This window comes from Crocodylus porosus, unplaced genomic scaffold (genome assembly GCF_001723895.1).
Source record: "Crocodylus porosus isolate Cpor-Errol unplaced genomic scaffold, CroPor_comp1, whole genome shotgun sequence".
NCBI classification, from domain to species: Eukaryota; Metazoa; Chordata; order Crocodylia; family Crocodylidae; genus Crocodylus; species Crocodylus porosus.
The window spans coordinates 43378733-43399084 of NW_017728947.1; the positions used below are offsets into that span (position 1 = coordinate 43378733).

General features: G+C 44.4%; 1 protein-coding gene across 2 annotated transcripts in view; it reads right to left on the bottom strand.

Moving 5' to 3' along the window:
* The window catches only part of LRP4 (LDL receptor related protein 4), a 113919-nt gene that overhangs the window by 59168 nt on the left and 34399 nt on the right, over positions 1-20352 (bottom strand). For both annotated transcript variants that reach the window (XM_019551577.1, XM_019551576.1), the window contains exon 2: positions 2071-2217. In XM_019551577.1, coding sequence (XP_019407122.1) covers positions 2071-2217 — 147 coding nt within the window. The remainder of the gene's footprint in view (positions 1-2070; positions 2218-20352) is intronic.

Genomic DNA, 20352 nt, shown 5'->3' on the forward strand with positions numbered 1-20352 from the left:
CAGTGCCCCCTCCCCCACAGGCTTACCTATAGGGAGCTGCTCTCCACCACTGCCTGGCTGTCATGTGCATCTGTGCATGTGGTACCCCCTGTCTGAACACTTTCCACCTGCTCCCCACAGCCCCAAGCAGCCCCTTGAAGGCTGGAACTTTGCCAGCCTGAAAGTGGAAACCCATGGTTTTCCACTTTTTTCTCCACTAAAAGAGAAACATATGCATTTTTCTGCAGCAAACAGAAAACCTGGGTCCCTGGTGATGGCATATGTGACATGCTGGTGGAACAAGTGAATGAAACCTGGATGTTATATTTGGTTCAGCAATGATATGGTCTGTGCTCACTTTGAGGTTGGGGGTTGCCCATATACCAGGATAGGTTTGTCTCTAAAATGCCACCCTAAGATTCTGTACTTTCCTTCCTGTGTCCAGTCCTGAGGGTTAAACACGTTTCATCCCTTTAGCCCTGGGGTATCTCTAGCTATTGTTTCCAATTATTTCCTTGTTTTTGGCACAGGGTTCCCTTCTGACTGGCCACCTTTTATCACAATCCTGCTATCCTCTCAGTCTGGAAAAAGAAAGCTATTTTTCCTCTTACAGTTGTCCATGATTTTAAATGTTCCGGGAAGAACTATAGGAATCAAAGTAGGGAGGTTTCTATGTACAGCTATGCTGAATTCTTACAACCAAGCAGAGAAAAAGGAGGATTCCTCAACACTCCCTTCCAGAGAGACGAGTGAATCGCTCTACTTCACAAATGTCAAAAAGAATGGAAACAGGGAAAGAGAGGGTAAACACAAATCATGTCTAATTAAATGAAGATTTCTCACCCCTAACTCCAGTTGGAGAGGCCCATATACCCCATGGGTACAAGGCCTTTGAAGAAAATTGGTTCTTTCATGTTGAGTTTTTTTATTTCCCATTGAAATATGTGAAATCTCAGCGGATGAGTAAGGAAGCAGTTTTATTTCCTTGCGGCCCCAGGGAGAGAATTTTCTGTTCTAGTTCATTTGCTTCTTGCTAGGCCCACTAGGAATCCAACTCCATATCTGAATGCACAGCCATGGGACAAATCCGCTGTCAGATGACCTCTCTTAAAAGGATCCCACAGCAAGAATGGAATGAGTGACGGGAGCATAACCTAGAAGGGCAGCTTTACTTTCCTCCTCACAGAGCAGTCAAGTTAATAAACACCACAGCCCAGAGGCTGGGTGGGGGATACTAATCCAGAACACACCCATCCACAGAGCCTACTCATTCATGTTCTCCACATGTATAGTTCAGCTACAGTAATCAGTTTAATGGGCACAAAAATTCCTTTCAGGCACATCCACAAACAATCCTCAAAGGGAGCAATGTAGCTTGCATTGTGCCCTATGCCAGTGGATGCTGGCTATCACAGGGCCAATGTCTAACATTTTGTAGCTGTCAGTTCAAGTACCTTAGCAGACTCCATCAGCTCTTATGGTAAATGGGAAAAGAATAATCTGTTAAACCTAGGGTCACTGTGGCTCACAGAACAGCAGAGCAAAGAGCCAACTCGTGAAGAGATGGGCTATGCAAAGAGGACTGATTTGCAGGGAATGGAGCGGAGGGAAGAAGCGGAGACAAGGAAGTTCATTTGGAGTGCCACAGCTTACAGTTGTTTTAAATTTTATTTTAAAAATGTATTTGTTTCCTGCTCACATAGGTTCAAATCAAGTAAAAAACACAAGCTGGGAATTGAACCCAAACATAGTCCAGAGCAAGCCTCCACCCATGACCTTAATCCTCACTCACAGCTCCTGTTGTTATTCCCATCCCAGGCTATCTAGACAGACAGCTGTCAAATTCCCATCCCAGGCTACCTAGACCAGAAGCTGCCTTCTATTCAGCTTCTACCCATAGAAACTGTCAGCAAGGATAGATAGCATCTGGGAAGCAGACCAAAACAAAAACCCATTCTAACTCCTAAATCAGACACAGATTTAAAACATTCAGTCAGCACAAGCATGTGTACACATATATGCACACATGTATTCACAAACACACATGTGCACAAGCATGCACAAAAACATATTCAGGAGTTGTTTCCTTACTGCAACCATCTTCATCGCTGTGATCCCCACAGTCATTGTCACCATCACATTGCCATTGAGCAGGGATGCATGTACACTCGCCAAATGCACTGACAGCACAAGTAAAGTGATTGCGTCCACAGGAACATTCAGTGCTGCTTGTTACACCTGCAGAGACAGAGAGAGATAAAAAATAATCAGATGTTACAAAAGAAAGAGGGGCTCCACTGTTTTAAAGTGAGTAAGAGAACCAGATTTAAAATCACATAATAAATAGCCCTCATATACACAATGCACACATAGATATGCACACAGATGTATGACCCATTAGAAAATCACCCTTCATCCTTCCAATACTGAATCAGGAAGACCCAGCACTGCACAAATTCCAAAGGGAACAGCACAATAAGAAGCCAAAAAGGAGCCTACAAATCAGCATAGCAGACCAATATGGGGAGTTACATGAATTCAGCTGTAACTGCTGTCTTATCATCAGGGCCTCTATTCACAACATTAATACAATCCCTCCTACCAGACCCTTACGGATATTTCTATAGCTCGTATGCCAACTGCCCAACTACACAATAAAAGGGGCATCAGAGCACAATGTACAGATAATCATCAGGACTTTTCCCCATGCCTGAGCCCTCTAGCTGCTGAGCTTTTATACCACAGAGCCTAAACAATTTCAGACTCCAATGAGAACAACCCATCAACTCCCAATGGCCTGTGGTGATTAATCTATAGCATTGTCAAGAGACAAATAAAGGATTTTCATCTAAGATGAAACTAAATTGAAGTAATTGTGGCCTGAATCTCTGGGAAAATTTGTTACATGAAAAAGTATGAGGCTGTGGCACCATCTCCTGTAAGTCAGGGTGGGAACCCTGTCTTCTAGGACAACGGTTCTCAACCTTTTTTTGTACCAGGACCCATCTGTAAACATTGATGGCCAAGTCCCAACCAAATGCCCCTCATTCCCCTGTCCCCCTCCCCCCCATCACCAGTGTGGGGGGCAGGATAGGGTGGGTGTGGCATGGGGGCCCCAAGCAGCACCTTGCAGGCTGGAACTCTGCCAACCTGCAAAGGAAAAGCCATAGTTTTCCATGTTTCTCCTTTAAAGGAGAATCCATTTTTAACGTTTGTTCACAACTCTTTTGTCTATTTTTGTGACCCACACATTGAGAAATGCTGTCCTAAGACCAGACGAAAAGCAAAGTCCTGCAGATCGGATTGGGGAACTTCCTACACTTGCTGCCAGTTAATGACTGGACGATAGTTTTGCAGGCCATTACCACCTTTGATTTCTATGAACTGAGAATGAAAACGTCTTGTCACAGTTGGCAACAGCCTCCATCTCTGAAGCACCCTCAGTTACTGCCTCAGTTCCAGGTTTGAAGCATACAGAACAGGAATGGTTGGACAAAGTCTCCAAAAAACAAACAAACAAACAAACAAACAAACAAACATCAGCAAAGAAGTCTAATACTAGGGGTACCTAAATTCAACACATGGGGCTGCTCTTGCTAGAGTCTCAAGATAATGTAGACATGCCCAATAAGAATCATCACCTTCCAGGAAAATAGAGGGGTAGGGGGGACAAAACTATACTGGTAGCATGGAATGACACTCTACTTGGTAAGATAGTGCTGCCAACTCTTGTGATGGCTGACCGCTTTACTTAAAGCCCTAGCTACTAAGATTATTCACGGATCTCAGCTTCCAGGATACTTTCCCCCCCTCAAAGTTCTATCCCTCAATGTAGAAAGAAGGCGGCGGAGGGAGAAAAAGAAACAATCTTTGTTTTGTTTTTGTAATTTCACAGTATTTTGGGCCAACTACACTGGAAACGTGAGGGGAAATGAGGAGTCAGGAGAACGTGAGAATCAGGAGAGAGATTGTAGGGTGGCATGCAAGGCAATGAGGCGTACGAGAGAGACAGCACAGGATGAGTAAGAGCTGTAAGAGAGGAAGGGAAGGGAATTTCAGAAGGCAAGTGAATGTCGGGGCAGGCATGACAGTAAATTGGAGAAGAGCATGGAGGCAGGATGCAAGGGACAGCTATTTATCCTGGCAAGCTTGGAGGGGGGACAGCACACCATGCTTCAGTGACTGGAAAGAGCAAGCAGTCTCCATCTAAGCAGAGAACAGGGAAGCTTGCATTTATGTGCGTGTATTTAAAGTTGATTTTCAAACCTAAGATGACCACACACAAACTGAGGCCAGGCTGAAACCTGAAGGCAGACAAGAAGTGCCATTTATTAATTTTTCAAATCTTGTAATTGTAAGCAACTCTTGTGAGTTTTAGTGGTGGGATGCCTGCTGTTTTTGGTCATTTGGAGCTGAAAATATTGAACACTAGCTGCAGATATCCTGGCCCCCTCCCACACATGCAGCACTCCAAATCAAGTCAGAGGAACACAAAACAAAGATCAGCAGATTTTAGCAGTGCTGACTTCAAATCAGCTACAGAAGGAATGGAAGTTCCTTGCTACCTGAATTCATGTCTACTAATGCTCCACACACCCTTTAAAAGAAAAGCAACTTTGACCAGACCTGAATTGCACGCATTTTTTAAAATTAAATACTTCCAGGCATTCTTTAACAGAATGCATGAACAGAGAACAGGGGAGGGAAGGGGAAGTGGGGGAAAGAGACAAGTTTTTCCCCTTCCTCTCCAAAACTGATTGGCAGCTGTCACCAAGCAGAAAGCAACAACACTCAAAAGTGACAGCATAGGAAAATGCATTACAAACTGCTGAGAATTTGCCATTGCCTAGAAAGACACAACTTCCTGCTCTTTGTCTCCACGTTCTCAAGCTGTCCTTCCTCTGTGCACTCTTCAAAGTCACCATCACTCAGCTCCTACCAGTTATTCTACCATCTTGTCTAATAATACCCAGCAACATCTCAGCTTCCCATGCTGCTCCAGTGGAAAACACAGCAGCACTTCCAGGTTCACTTTCTCATAGAGTAACAATCTAGGAGGCAAAGAAAAGTGGATGGGACTATGGGACTTAAGATTTCAGCATCATCTGTTCCCCCCATTTGGCTGACTCAAACTCACCCTAGGCCCAGCCATGTGCTAAGATGGTATCTGCCAATAACAAGTGAACCAAGTGTTAATGCAGCTAACTCCATAATTTATTATTTTTAGACAAATATAGAGAGAGGAGAGAAAAATAGAGACAGAGATTGGTACTGGTGCTGATATAGCTATAAAATATCAGGATGGTGGTATATCAGGGCTTAGTAAAAAGCTGAAAGGGAATTACCAATAACACTGAGAACTCTACATGATGCAACCTAGACTACTCTATTCCTAAAGTATTGTTATCTTTGAGAGTTAAAATCTGGGATTAGCTTTCGTAACTTATTACAGACGATTTTATTCTGAAAATGCTCCTTTGCCCCAGTATACATTGTTAAGTCAGTCACTGTCTCTGGCTAGCATCTGATCATACTACAGTCACTGATGTGAGCTGAAGGCATTTGGATAACATAACCATCTCTTTGCTTTATGTACTGGAGTCTGTTCTACAGTTACATACACTTCAGTTGCCCCAAGCCTACACATAAAATAGCTTTAGGACCTTCAGCAATCTAATGTGATGTGGCTTGAGACCTTTAAATTTTAATAATGCATTTTACAAATCCTAGATTACCTTATGCTGACAAATTTACAAGCAGAGGACACTGCATTCCTATACAGTTACTACAGGACCTCTGTCCCACACTGGGAATCAGGCTCGTCTGAAATTATAATTGTGTAAAGCATTCAACTGGTATCAAAGAACTAACTCTAGAAGGACAGGATCTGCCCTCCTCTCTCTTCTCTCCACTGCCTTTATAAATACACAGGATGAAATTCCAGGCTTACTGCAGTCAAAAGGAATTTTACCATAGATTTCAATGGGGTTGGAATTTCACCCTCAGCATCCCACACTAACTGCTTTATCCTCTCTCACACTCACAGCATGCTCAGAAATCAAGAAATCAGACACCCAGGACAAGTAAAGATTAGAGTAATGTTTTCTCCAGAGCTCCAGATCACCTTCAGGCAAAAAAGGGAAGACAGTTGGTATGAGAGTACTCAATGAAGCCTTATTCTTTGCTAGTGAGTGTTCTCTCTAAAAATAGGTCAAGTGCAATAGGAGACTAACCAAGTGCATCTCAGCGTGGAACACGACCCTTGTTTCATGTTTCAATCCCAGGGAATTGGGGGGGAATCCGGAAATGGGCAGGAAGTCAGAGTGCCTGTCTTTCAGGCAACCGTATCAGCAATCAAGTGTGTGGGGGGAGGGGGAACCACCATCTACCTGTGACCACGTTAGAGTGCGACTCACTTGGGCTAGTGCGGATTCTTTTAAATGAGGGTTTAAACCCAGGTGTCACCAACCTAGACTGTGCCAAACATTTCCCTAGAATCTTTAAACATGAAGAAAACAAAGACTCTTTACTTACTCTTTGTATGCAGGAATCACTTCTATGAAGCAAGATGAAAACTTGTTAACAGAATTTTAAAATCTCTTACTCTGGAACTGAAACATCAATATTTCCTAAATCATTACAGAACAGGTCGACATCTGCCAAAAAACATCATCACCATTACTGGGCTAACTGCACTTCTAACCCTTCCTGGTCTCCGCTTACATCTCTGTCAGCTCAGGAGGTCTAAGGCCATGAGACTCTTATGTCAATCTCACAAGTCTCAAACAAGCTCTGGGTTGCAATCAGCCATTATTACCAGGGATCCCGTGGGGGGGGGGGAGGAAGGAGGCAGGGGGAATAAACAAACAAAAAAACCCACATCCCTGCCTATTTTCAGATTTAAAAAAAGTAACGCAGAATCCACATTTTTCTGTGATTAAAATGTAATGACACTGATATATAGATACTAGCCAAGTGTCCATCAAGAATGACGGGGGGCGGGGAGGGGGAGCCTGCATCCCTTCCCCGCCCCCATCACACCTCAGGCCGGGGCCAGGGCCAGAGCCATTCTCTCTCTCCCCTCTGCCTCTCTCCCCTCTGCCGCTTTGGGCTGGGACCAAGGCCATTTCCTGCCTCCTCCCAACCACTTCATGCCAGGTCCAGGTCCTGGGCTGCTCCCCCCCTCCCCCGCTGCTTCAGGTCAGGGCCAGGGCGCTCCACCCCTCCCCCTCCCCATCACTACAGGCTGCTCCCTGCCTCCTGCGCTGCTTCCCCTCCAGCCCCTCAGACCCCACTGTCATGGTGGTGCTCAGCTGTCTGTCCCTCTGCATAGGGCACTCTGATTTGCTGCCAAGGCAGCCAATCAGCATGCGAATAAAGCATTATGGACAGACGGACAGATTTAGGCTTTTATAATGTTAGAATACATATAGCGGTGTTTCATTTTAAATCATGGAAAAATGGGGATTTTGGGTTACATTTTTTGTCCAAAAATTGGGGATTTTTTTTTTTTTAATCAGAGAAAACCAGGATCCCTGATCATTACCCACCACACCTGAACATCTATTCCTTCCAGAAGTACTGAGAATACTATCCAACAGTGAGCTTTCTTAAAGCAAAGTATTACAGAGGAAAAACAATGAGATCTTAAAAACAATTCGGTCTCTATGCAAGCTTACCTACTTAAAACTTACCATTGCCCTGATTTCAGTGTGACAGGACCAACTTCTTCAGAGTTTCTCTATGTCACCCTGCCCCCCTGGTTAACGCCTGACATATGATTTCCCCTTCCTCTCCTGAGAGGGTTAAACTGTGTTGCATCCTTTTCATCTTTAGGCCTCGAGCCTGGCAGAACAGCTATGTTACTTTAGGCTGAAACCTGTAACTGTCCCGGCCAATGTTTACTGGGGGGTTGCTTCTTTGCTGATCTTTTCCCCCTAGATCCCTATTAAATTAGATTACTATATTAACCTAGAAAATGCTCAATGTACAACAACTTCAGCTCACTGACCAGGACACATACAATGTGCATAAAATGATTACATCTCAATACTTCCTAGATTATTACAGAACAGGTCTACATCTGCCACAAATATAACTAGCCACTGAAACTACAAGGAAATTTAAATAGGCAGAATATGATCAACTAAACTAAACTTTGCAGCCTCCTATGTTACTGGAGGTACTACTTTTCGCAAGAGATTAAAGTACATTACTTGATTTAAGTTCCCATGGCATTTTCCCTTTCAGACATAGGTATATTTTTAATTCAAGTCTCTGCAAGAACAAGGTTTATGTGGCTGTTCTCAATTCTAATATGTTCCTAGGCCATCTTTCATAGAGTGCTGCTTTATGAAGTCCCCCATCTACAGAAGGTACTATCAAAGGTTGGATGGCCAGCTTGCCAGGTTCAGAGTGAATTTCTAAACCAGAAGGGAAGAAATTTTCTGGTAATCCTTCAGTGAGGCCAAAGTTGCTTTGAAAGGACATATGCCAAAGATGCAACATGGAATGATGCTGCCATGAATATTAGACCACATACATACTAATAGGGCAATGATTCTCAACTAGGATGTAGAGGTATAAGTAGCTAAACTAAGCAGATAAGAAAAGGTTCAGGCTTGTCCCTGCCTGGGCAATAGCCCATTCCCTCTGCAAGGAGGTAAGCATTGTAATCCATAAAATTAGTTTTTGAAATTGGGTGACACTCAGCTCACAAAAGATATGGAGGAGGGCCTCAAGTTCATGTGTAATCCCACAATTCCCCATTTTTTATTTCCATCCTTTCTACAACATGCCACTTCCTTTCTCTATTGCCAATAAGTAGTGACAGACCCAGGAGAAAAGATTACCACCCAGAAGAGCTCAGCTTTGGTTGCTGGCTATAGATGAGGAAGGGAGGCCCATGTGGCTTGGGTTGGCTGAGGATAACCCTCAAGGTGAATATAAAACACCGTAACCTGGGGTCCAAAAGCAGCACTGTAATGACAATGAAGGCTTGTCCTCCCATAAACGTCCATCTTCCTCACTCCTAGAAACAAATGATAGAGCTCCAAGCTTTTCTGCATCCCCCTCCGTCCCAATACCACTTCTTACACTCTATTTATCTACCGGGATTTATTATCTGCAAAGCCTTCTAGTTGAAAATCACAAACATCTGGAAACTGAGGTCCAACACTGTGTATGGGTCTGGGGTTTCTTCCCCTCATCACCATGGGTAAAGACTAATGAGATGCATCATCCAGAACTCATCATTCCATTATAGTTTTTAAGGCCAATCACAAAGTAAAGGGACCAATTTATGGGCAAGGATTAAAGTTTTGTGTGTAAAATCTCTTTGGGAGGGTGTGACATTGACCACTGCTGGCACAGACATGGAGTCAGACAACATTCTACAAATACTCAAAGGGTACGAACAGGGCTAAGATATGTATTCCTATCGGGCAGTTAGCCACTTGATGTATGGGCAGCAGAACTGTCCTGATCATAGTTAGGCTGGACAAAAAATTCCCTTGGGCTGTAGGATGTAACATCCCTGAATCTTTTTCAACAGTAAACGACTACTCTTCCTTTGCTTGTCCATAACTGAAGAATTTAGATTTCTCTCCTTTATCGAAAATGCAGTTTCCACCAAGAAAGTACAGTTAATCAAGCTTTAGAAGAGCAATTTGCTGACCACTGTTTAAGTAGTAAGTTGTTACAGGAGACACGGAAGAGACCAAAATTACACCATGGCACTGTTAATGAGATTGTAGCTATGATGGTCCAGGAATTATATAAGAGGAAAGGATTTCCGTGGGTGATCTCTTTTACTGGACTAACTGCATGGTTGGGACAGAATTAGACAAGCTTTTAAATGCAGGGTGCTCTTCTTCAGGTTAACTGAAGTAAAGTACAGTCACCTAAAAAAGAATCTTTGCCCCTTGCAATATTGTACCATGACATTCTGATGTCAGAAAGGGCACCACTCACTGACAAAAGCCAACAAGATTTTTTTTTTTTTTTTTTAATGACGAGAGAATCTGAATTTGACTGGGTATCATCTACCCTCCAGGGATCAGACACCTAACTAGAATGCAAGTTATATTAACTTCTTCAAGTGCCAGTTGTTGGAACAGGCTGGTAGCTTAAGTGGCTTCAAGTGCCAAATTTCAAGGCCTCAATTTTGGCAGATATCACAGGTTTTGCTTCATTTACTTTGAAGAGGTGTGGGGGGAGGGGAATCTCAATAAGGATGTGCACTGACCTATCGGTGTCGTATCAGACTGGCTCTGATAAAAGGAAAATTAACATGATTGGCTATCAGCTTCTTTTGGCCAATGTAGGCAATAATGTTAACTGATAAATACAATATGCCTTCTGGCAGGGGGCCCCAGATGCCATGTGCATGCATGTGGCCAGGAATGCAGCTGGAAAATATGGAGAGCAGCTCCCTGCAGGTAAGTCGGCGGAGGGAAAGGGGCATGGGGCTGGGCAGCGGCATGGGGGGGGAAGATTGGGGCCCTTATGGTGAGGGAGACAGCGGGACAGGGGCAGGGCTGGGGGTGCTGTCCAGCCAGAGCAGTGAATGAGACCCAGGGCCAGGGCAGGGAGTGGGATGGAGCTGCAGGCTGCATGTGCCCCTTCTTCCCCCCATTTATGCACAGGGTGGATGCAGGTCTGTCTGCTGTGTGTGGGGGTGGTGAGTTGTGCCTCCTGCTGCCAGGCAGGCAGGGGGCATGCAGCCAGGGCAAGGCTCCCAAGGGAAAAGGCAGCAGGGCAGAGAGCCCCGAGCCCAGTGAGCAGCCCACATCTGCCCTCACCCTGCTCAGCTCTGGTTAAAAGCATTCCCATGCTTAAAAATGGTGGTGGCTGCACTTGAACTAAATCTCATTCACTGAGCTTTAGTTCAAGCACCCCCCGCTGCCATTTTTAAGCACTGGGACACTGATCCTCTGGACGAACTGTCTGTGGCTCTCTCACTCCCCACCCCGTTCACCACTGTGGCTGAGCAGAACCCCCAACTGCTGCCCCTCTCCCTGCCTCACCATGGGGGCCACAATCTGCCCCCACACCTCTTCCCCTCTACAGACTTCCGTGCAAGGAGCTACTCTCTATGCTGCCTGGCTACATTCCTATATATCAGTTATCACAGGGGTGATGACTTTGAAAGGTCCCAGAGGGTACGCAGGGGTGGGATAGAGCACTGTCATCCCACGTCACTGCCTCACAGAAGCAGGGCTGGGGCAGGGTGAGAGATGAGCTGCACAGATGCCGCGCTGCCGCTGTTTACCACCTTCCACATCTGGCCGCTCACCATCCCTTTCCCCTCCTGTGTCTGGCCTCTTGCTAGCCCCCCCATTCCACATCCAGCCACTTGTCAGGCCCCTCCCTTCCATGTCTGGCTGCTTGCCAGCCTCCCCACTCCGTGTCCAGCTGCTCGCCACCTGCCCAGGGGTACACTGTTTAAAAAGAGGGCCACCAGGGATACACTTATTTAAAAAGGTTGAAAACCCCTGATTTATCATATCAGTATTGGCCAATATCCCTGGTTAATAATCAGCTATCTTTATCATCCAAGAAAGTCTTTATTAGTGCACCCCGAATGCTAACTTTTAATACTTACAGGTTCTACTACTTTTAGTCTATAAAAAGGAGATGCACTTGACATGGATGGAGACTCTCTCCTCCTTAAGCAGGGAACCCAACCCTCCAACAGTCTACAGTAGGGGAAATCCAGAAAAGGCTTATACTCTATAAATGTTACACTTCTGCTTACTGGGCCAATGCCAGCAGGTCTGAATTGTAACATATGGAAGACCAATACAACTGGAGTACAATTCAGGTTTGAAAGATAGAAAGGGAGCAGCAAATGCTCAAAATGAGTTACTTTTTAAGAGGGACAGGAGATAGGTTCTTGGGAGTACTTACAGGTAAAAGACACGAGGAATTAAAAAAAAGAGAGAGGGTTTAGAATTCATGACTAAGGTAGTCAAGAAGCAGGTGGTCTTTCAGAAACAGGTATCAAAGAAAAAAAAGAAAAAAACAAAACAAAAGAAGGTTAAACACTTTGGTTCAATTCTGCTTTTACTGGAGTAAAATATCACCAAGTTCAGTGGAAGCCAGAGCCTGCAACTAGGGAATAATGAAGAGTGAAGAGCTTGTCTAAACAACTATCGGGGAAGAAAATAGCTAAAGGAATATCTAGAGAGTCTCCAGAATCAGATGGTTCACAAGTGGGAATAACAGTTACTTCCCTTCAAATGATAAATTCACACTGTGTAAGAGAAGATAAGACTAGAATTAAGGCCTCCCAAAATTTTAATATTTCAGTTCTCTTCCTGACTCACTGCAACACCTTAGCAAGTTACTTCTCATCTGCAAAATGGAGATGCTTCTACTTCAACGGGGTACTTAAAGTTTACTTCATTTTCGCTAAGTAGAGTACTTGGGGAGTGTGAACAAGAGAGGCTCTAAAATGGGGGGAATATTTTTGCATTAAACCCTATTCACAAAAGTAATTCAAATTGGCTTGGATATGGACACACCTGCATCAAAAACTGACTGAAGGACCATAAACAAAGAGTAATGGGAAATGGCAATGTATCAAGCTGTGGGGGAAGAGGACATACAGTGGATGCCACAGGGATCGGTGTCAGATCCAGTCCTGTTAAATATCTTCATTAACAATCTGAAAGAGGGAGTATATATCATATTAAAGAAGCCTACAGATGATACCAAAACAAGAAATGCAACCACTACTGAGGATAAAATAGTAGTACAAAAGGGATCTTAACAGATTAGAAATATGGACAGGAAATTAAGATTCAACCTACAAAAATGCAGCTAATACATGTGGTGGAAAATAATTTGAAACAGATACTCAAAAGGGAAGGAGAAGTCTGGAAAGCAGCAATGCTTGGAGAAGCTGAGGAGTGATAAAAGGCAAGTTCATAGGCTTACGATACAATACGGCAGCCAAAAAAACAGCTTTAGGTTACATATGCAGAGGACTTGCATCACAAAGCAGATATCCCCTCCATAAACAAGTCTGGAATAAAAGCATTCAGTCTGGGGACCTCAGCACCAAACTAGTTTGGAGAAACTGGAGAACATTCCAAAAACAGCATTAAGGTTGAACTGGCATGTTGGAAAGACTTAAGGAAAAAAATAAAGGTTAACATAGCATAAAGTAACAAAAGGACCTGGTTCTGGTTACCTCTGTAAAGTGACAACTATAGGAAGAGGCAGAGATAACCACACTCAAATAACCTAAGTGGGTACATACCCTTGAGGTAAAGGAATGTTTCTAGAAGGCCACAGGGATAAAACTACAAGTTAGGCGGTGAAATTAAGAAACAAAATATTATGGCTGAACTTGAGTATCTCTTGTGAGCTATTTCCCCTGGAATCATCTCCCCAAGGAAAAAATAGAAGTCCCATCATTCAGGGTATTTTACACTATAGACAAGATAAAACAACTAACAACAGATGGTAGAAAACAAACTCTGTTTGCAGTGGTTCCCAAAGAGATGTGAAGGGTTAAGGAGGCGTGAACTGCTTGTCTAAAATTTTAATACAACAGAACTGCTTAAGAGACTCCTGCATGCAGCAAGCTGTTGACTAACAAAAGGCTGAACAAGCAGCTCACAAGGGTGTGGTGATAGGGCGGGGACAGTGTGGGAATCAAGTTAGTTACATGCATCACAGAAGGACTTACAGCAGGTTCCCTACTGCTGAGCACATCACTCCCAAGTTCTGAGCTATAGAGCAGTCTCGCATTCACCCTTCTTATATGCCCTGCAGATAAGACAGAAGGAGCAAGCCACAGTGTCTTGACTATGTTTCTTACACGTGAGTACTCCCTTTCCTATTTGCAAAAGAACCCTTTATCTGCTGTGAATATCTGACACATTGAACAACCCATAAGGTCAATGTAGCAATAGCTACCAAAGCACCTGTTTATTATACAAAAAAAGAGTCTGGCTGACTGAAAAATAGATCTTGTAGTCTAAATTCCAGTTCTAATGTCAAGCAAGTAGGTTTCCCTATGAGCTAGGCAGCTGCTGAACTGGCTGGCTCCAAACAACTGAGAGTCATCTTACGTGGCAAGGTCCACTTAGAGGAAAATACAGTCACACAAAACTTTAAATTGCTCTTTCCTGGCAAGTCAAGGAGATGGAACTACATGCAAGAGTCTGCACAGCCTAAAGAAATCAAGAAAAAAAGCCTTCATTCTTTTATCCCCAGCTTTTCTTGGCTAATGTGTGCCCACCTCATAGCGAACCTCTTCTCTATGCATAGTTATCGCCGCTTGATTAGTTTTCTGCTGATACATAGGAGATTGACCTCTCACATCCCCATAAGGCACTCATTTCTAGTCAAGACAACAGATTGCAATCTGTATCTTGCCGGTGTCTCAGTGTGCTGGCCAAGGGCTGCTCCATCCAAACAACCAAAGAACGCCAGCCTCTTGAACTGGTCACTGAGCATCATGAATTCAGAAGTTATACATCCCATGATAATACCAAGGGGACATATTTTCATTCAGTTAGGAAAATCTCCTTTACAGAGAAGGATTTGGAATAGCTGAAAATACCTTCAAACTTTTACCACTCTCTCCACAGAAGTTTTTGATCGCATTAAATCCTAAAGGCAGCATTTTTCATCCACATAGGTTCTTTGCGGAAAGAATGATTCAAGCTACAAAAAGTCACAGACACCAGTGTGCCAAACTTGAAATTCTCTCTCACTTCTAAAGCATACCAGTCCCTTAGATCTTTTCTCACCCTCACTTGTTGATGTCAAATTCAATGGCTACTTGGTTTGTCCTAGATAGAACCTTGAATTCCAGAAAGGAGAGACATTACGCTTCCCCTTGTGGAGTTTACTTCCTGTTACTATTAAAAGCAGCATCCATCCCACCTTAACATTAATTTTTCTGTAGCTTATCTCTCTTTGTAAACAGTCTATTTCGTCCAAGTTACCCAATGGCTCCTGAAGGATGCTGCAGAGAAATCCATTTTGTTGATTTCAGTCTTGAGTAGCTTTTTTTTGCTTAGTTAAGAACCCTTATATAAATCCAACCAGTAACAGTTTCCTACCATCTGAGCAGAGTTACAATGAACAGTTTGAATGCGCTTTCCCAAAATAATAAGTTATTTGTCACATTAAGTCACTCTCACTGACAGTACTTTACATGGCAATGAACTACCTGTTAGAAATAGATAACGCCAAACTGACCAGCACCACAAACGAAAGGGACCTGGGGGTAATAATAGACTGCAGTATGAATATAAGCCAGCAGCGTGATGCTGTAGCCAACAGGGCAACCCTGGCATGTATCAATCAATGCATCTCCAGCAAAACTAGGGAAGTGATTCTTCCACTCTACCTGGCATTGGCGAGACCGCAGCTGGAGTACTGCATCCAGTACTGAATGCCACACTTCAGCAAGGATGTGGTAAAGCTTGAGAGAGTCCAGAGAAGGGCTACCCGTATGATCAGAGATTTGCACGGCAAGCCATATGAGGAAAGGCTAAGGGACCTCAGCCTGAAAAAGAGTAGGTTGAGAGGGGACTTGATAGCGGTTTACCACTATATCAGGAACATACATCAAAGGCTCGATGCACAACTGTTCACCAGGGTGTCCTTGGGGATAACCCAGAAGTAACGGCCATAAACTCCTAGAAGACTGTTTCAGGCTCAACATTAGGAAAAACTTCTTCGCAGCCAGGGTGTCCAGACTGTGGAATAGGCTCCCTCCAGAGGTGGTGCAATTGCCTACCCTGGAAATCTTCAGGGGGAGACTGGATGGTCACCTCGCCAGGGTCACCTGAACCCAGTTGTCTTTCCTACCTGGTGCAGGGGGCTGGACCCGATGATCTTCAAAGGTCCCTTCCAGCCTTGCAATCTATGAATCTTTGAATAAAACCTGAACAAGTTGATTCTGTGTAGTGTAGTCTACAGTTACCATTGCTAGTCTCTAGAAACCTCAGCCAGAGAAATAAAACCTATGTAATTCAGCCCCTGAAAATTCACACACAACGGAATGCTTCATAACTCTGTCCTCAGGTTACATGCATTGCAAACACTGCTAATGTAAACAACCAACTACCATAAGACAAATTGCCACCAGTCTCTCTCGCAATTGCAGTTTGCTCACAAAATCCCATCCAGCATGGAGCAGTAAAGGTTAAAGCTGCTGCTCTTTACCATTCATGAAAAGGTATTGTAGAGTGAAAATAGTCGTTAACCCATTCTGCCACCTATCACAAGTAGGAGACCTCCTAGCCACTGGACAACTGTTAAATTCCAGTTAAGTGACTGAAAGAGAAACAAAAATGCAGCTGCAAGAGGCCCGCAGCCAGGAGGCATTTCTAAAGGATTTCATCCCTGCAGTAAGGTGAGCCCTAAAACATTTTACGAATTACCCTTCCTGGGAAGGTGTGATATCAAGCATTCAGTAAGACAGTTTTTCCTAACATACCTCTCCTAATCCATCCCCACAGAATAAGTGTATCATTTTGCTCAGCTAATGCTAATCTTTTCCTCTACTCCAAATCTTGACCTTCTTTCCCAGTTACAAGGCACGTGGTACCAGCATTTTTATTCTCTGGAGCTTCGCTACTATCTACCTTTCAGAGTGAGGTTCCCCTAATTCACAGAGGGATACCTCCAACCTTCCTGTTCTGCAGACCATTTAAGAGACACTTTAAAGGCCACAGGCTTTTAGTCTTCAAGGAAGTAGTTCTCCCATCTGTGGTGGATGGACCAGTGGCTAGTCACATGGCATTGTCTTCTCCTAGACTGCAGCATACAAAGTATATAAGAAGTAGCTGAAGAGACATTAAAATATTTTAGTTTGTGATCACAGAAAAGGAAAAGAATAGAAATACAGTATCCCTGAAATTGTATTAAGTTGCAGACCATACTGAGTAAAGTCTGAGAATCCCCATGCCTCCAGGCATGAGCCAACCACTAATTGCGCAGGGTTAAGGAGAAGCTTCCTCTAAAGCAGCGTTTCTCAGACCATGGGTCATGACCCAAAAGTGGGCTGCAAGAAGATTTTAAATGGTCCCAGGGAGGTCTGAGCATAAAGCAGCAGGAGAGAGAGGGAGGGGGCCAGATGCAGAAGCTGGAGGGGAAGATGGGGGAGAGAGACAGAGAGACACATGCGCGCGCGCGCACACACACACACACACACTCTGTGGGTCAGGGACAAGGAAGGTGTGGGTCACAGAAAGCTGACAGTTATGCTAATGGGTCCCAGTGTGAAAAAGGTTAAGAACCACTGCTCTTAAGTGTCTGGTACTGGATACTCCCAGAGACAAAACATGGGATGATGTGAACCATTGGTGTAATTGAATACATCAAGTCAAGTGAGAGATGCGCATTCTCACAGACTCAGTGCTTCCATTTCAAACTACTTGGTTCTCAGTCTTTAATTCAAAAGGATTCTGTACCTCTCTGGAGGTCAAGCCATCACTGGAGAACTATTTGCTAATTTTAGCTTTGAAAAAGGGTTGTGGCTTTTGGGTTTCACTGATCTTTCCACCATCTTTCTTGGCACTAAAATCTGCTCCTACAAACAACTGTTATCTCCTGACCCAAAAGATGACTGACAGCAACTTCCCACCCTCTATCCATGATTACAGGCATATCTACACTGTAATTACTTCTGTGACTGCAGCACAATGTAAACATACCTGAGGTAACTCAGGTAATGACAGCCGTAAAGCTGCAGCACCGTGCAGCTCTACACATATTGGAAAAGACACCTGAAAAATAGGGTAAATATTTAAAATTAGCCAGCAACAAGCCAGATTGCTAACTGTACCTGAATGAGCAAGTGTAAAGCTAGCACAGTTATATGTAATGCTAATGCTTCAAGCTTAGAACTTCATAGTTATTTCACAAGTCAGGAACACGTAGCACCCCTGCTTGCCTACTCAAAACCTTTGAAGATTTTGTAGATTAATGTAAATGAAGTACAATGAAAATGCCATAGCATGTGTCACTTGTGTCAACAGTCAGTTACATTCTAGGGCTGTGCAGAGATTCGGTTCCCGATTTGATTTGGTGGAGATTTGGCCCAATTCAGTGGCAGAATCTCTGAATCCAAATCCAGATTGAATCAGGAGACCCTTTAATCTATCCAAATTGAATCGGAACCCTCCGAATCTCAAATCAGAGAGATTCAGAGATTTGGAGATAGACATACCTCAAGGTACCAGGTGACTCATGAATGCTGCAATGTTGGGGTGCATGGAGTGTCCCACAGAAGCACGGGGGCTCCCCAGCATGCCTGGCAGCAGACCCGGAAGTGGACCAGAAGCACTTCTGGTCCACTTCCAGGTCTGCTGGGAAGTGCACAGGGCCCTCCCCCGCACAGTGACTGGTGCTTCCTGTGTCTGGGTCTCCCTGCAGCCAATTGCCGAGCTGGGGGGCGCGCCCCACCCCCGTGCGCTTCCCAGTGGACCCACAAGTGAACTCAAAATACTTCTGGTCCAATTCTGGGTTCAGCACCGAGCATGTGGCCCCCCCGCATTCCTGTGGGTTGCTTCATCCATCCCAGTATCACAGCGTTCACAAACTACACTGGAGCTTTGAGGCATCAGCAATGCATGGGGGTGCACAGATGCACATGTACCCCTTGAGTATGGCAGTGCACCCCCTATGACAAGGCACTGCTGACACTGCTTGTCGCCCCCCTCCCCACACTGTTGGTACCATCTGCAGTTAGTCTGCAATCGCCACTAGCTGCCGCCACCAGTGTCTGTCGGCGGTTGTCGACCATCAGTTGGTGCTCGCCACCCCCTCCCCACCACCGCCAACAACACTGCCGCCACCTGCAGGAGCTTACCGTACCCCACCAGCCTCCAGGGGCATGCAGCGTTCATGCCTCAAAGTATGTAAAATGTGTCTATGGCCAAATCGCCAATTCTCCGAATCAGCCTCAAATCTTCAGATTCAGCCGAATCGAATTGGGGACAGTGATCTAAATCAACGAATCGAATCACTGTCCCCAATTTGGGCCAAATCCAAACTGAATATGGTCCACTTTGCACACCCCTATTACATTAATGCATTTCTCCCTGCTCTACCCCCCGACACTTGTTTCAGCAACTCAAGTTCCAACTTCCAGTGTAGTTTTCTTATTTCCCCCTGTAATGAAAATGTTATCGCCCATTCTGCTTATGCTACCTGCCCACTTAGGCACATTAAAAATGACAAACATGCAAAGATGGGAAAGTGCCCATATCTTGTCTTCTTTCAAACTGCCAGAACCTTTGGCTTTCAGAAGTCACTTTACTCAGCAGTTGAGGGGCATATCCACAATTCAAGATCATACACATTTACCCTTGTACCTTCCCCTTTGTCTGCCTGAATTCAAAGGTACAGAGAGGTAGTTAATTGTGATAGTTTGAAGTCAGGCAGAAGGCAAGGTAGATTTACACCTTACAGACTAATTCAAAGATATATAGCATGATTTTTTGTGAGCCCAAGCTTATTTCATCACATGCTGTGAAAGAACTCAAAAGGATTCAAAGGTGCCATCTCTCAATTTCTCTGGACCCTCTCTAACCCTTAAAGGAGTCTCCCCTGGACACGAGCTGCCAGGATTACATTTGATAACATGATTGCTTCTTGGGGAAGATCTTTTGGCAGTCCAATTACTACTGTTATGAAACAGAAGGTCAGTCTCCTCCTGTTTAGTTCCCATCTAGTAGAATCATCTGAGTCACCTCCCTCACAGCTCATTCACCTTTTAGGTAATAAAGCATATGCCAGCAAGGATATCAAACACCCAGATATTTATATCAGACAAATGATGCTTTGCTGCTTCAATCCATTCTGCCTGCCAACAGTTCCTTATCTCACATACTAAAGAATCTGGCTCTGTTCTCTGCAGGTTCACAGGCTTCTCTTGCTTCAATCTTCCTATCTTCTGCTCAAGCCTCCACCCTTCACCATTCATCCCCATGAGCATGTGTGTTGTACATCTCTCTTTGTCAAGTTATGTTCGCAGGGACCTCTGCCTCATCTTCCCTCCCTCTTGTCTGCCATGTCTTGATATTATAATAATTTTTGGGAGAATGGATGGTACCTTGAAGGCTGGTCTGCCTGACAGGGGGCTGGTCTTCTGCAGAGTTCCTGCCCCTTTCCTCTCAGGTGATGAGTTGTAATTCTCTGTTGAAGGCGAGTAGGAGTCCCTGGACCTTGATTCCTCCCTAACTTGGTTCAGTCACTTGCTCCACAACTGGTTAGTGTCTGTCTTCTCTAGATAGGTCTCTCTCTTCAGGTTTATATGTGCCAGTCTAGTCTGCAATCGCCTTCCTTCTCCCCTTTGGCACACCCCCCTCATTACAGCCTCCGACTCCTCTAGCATAA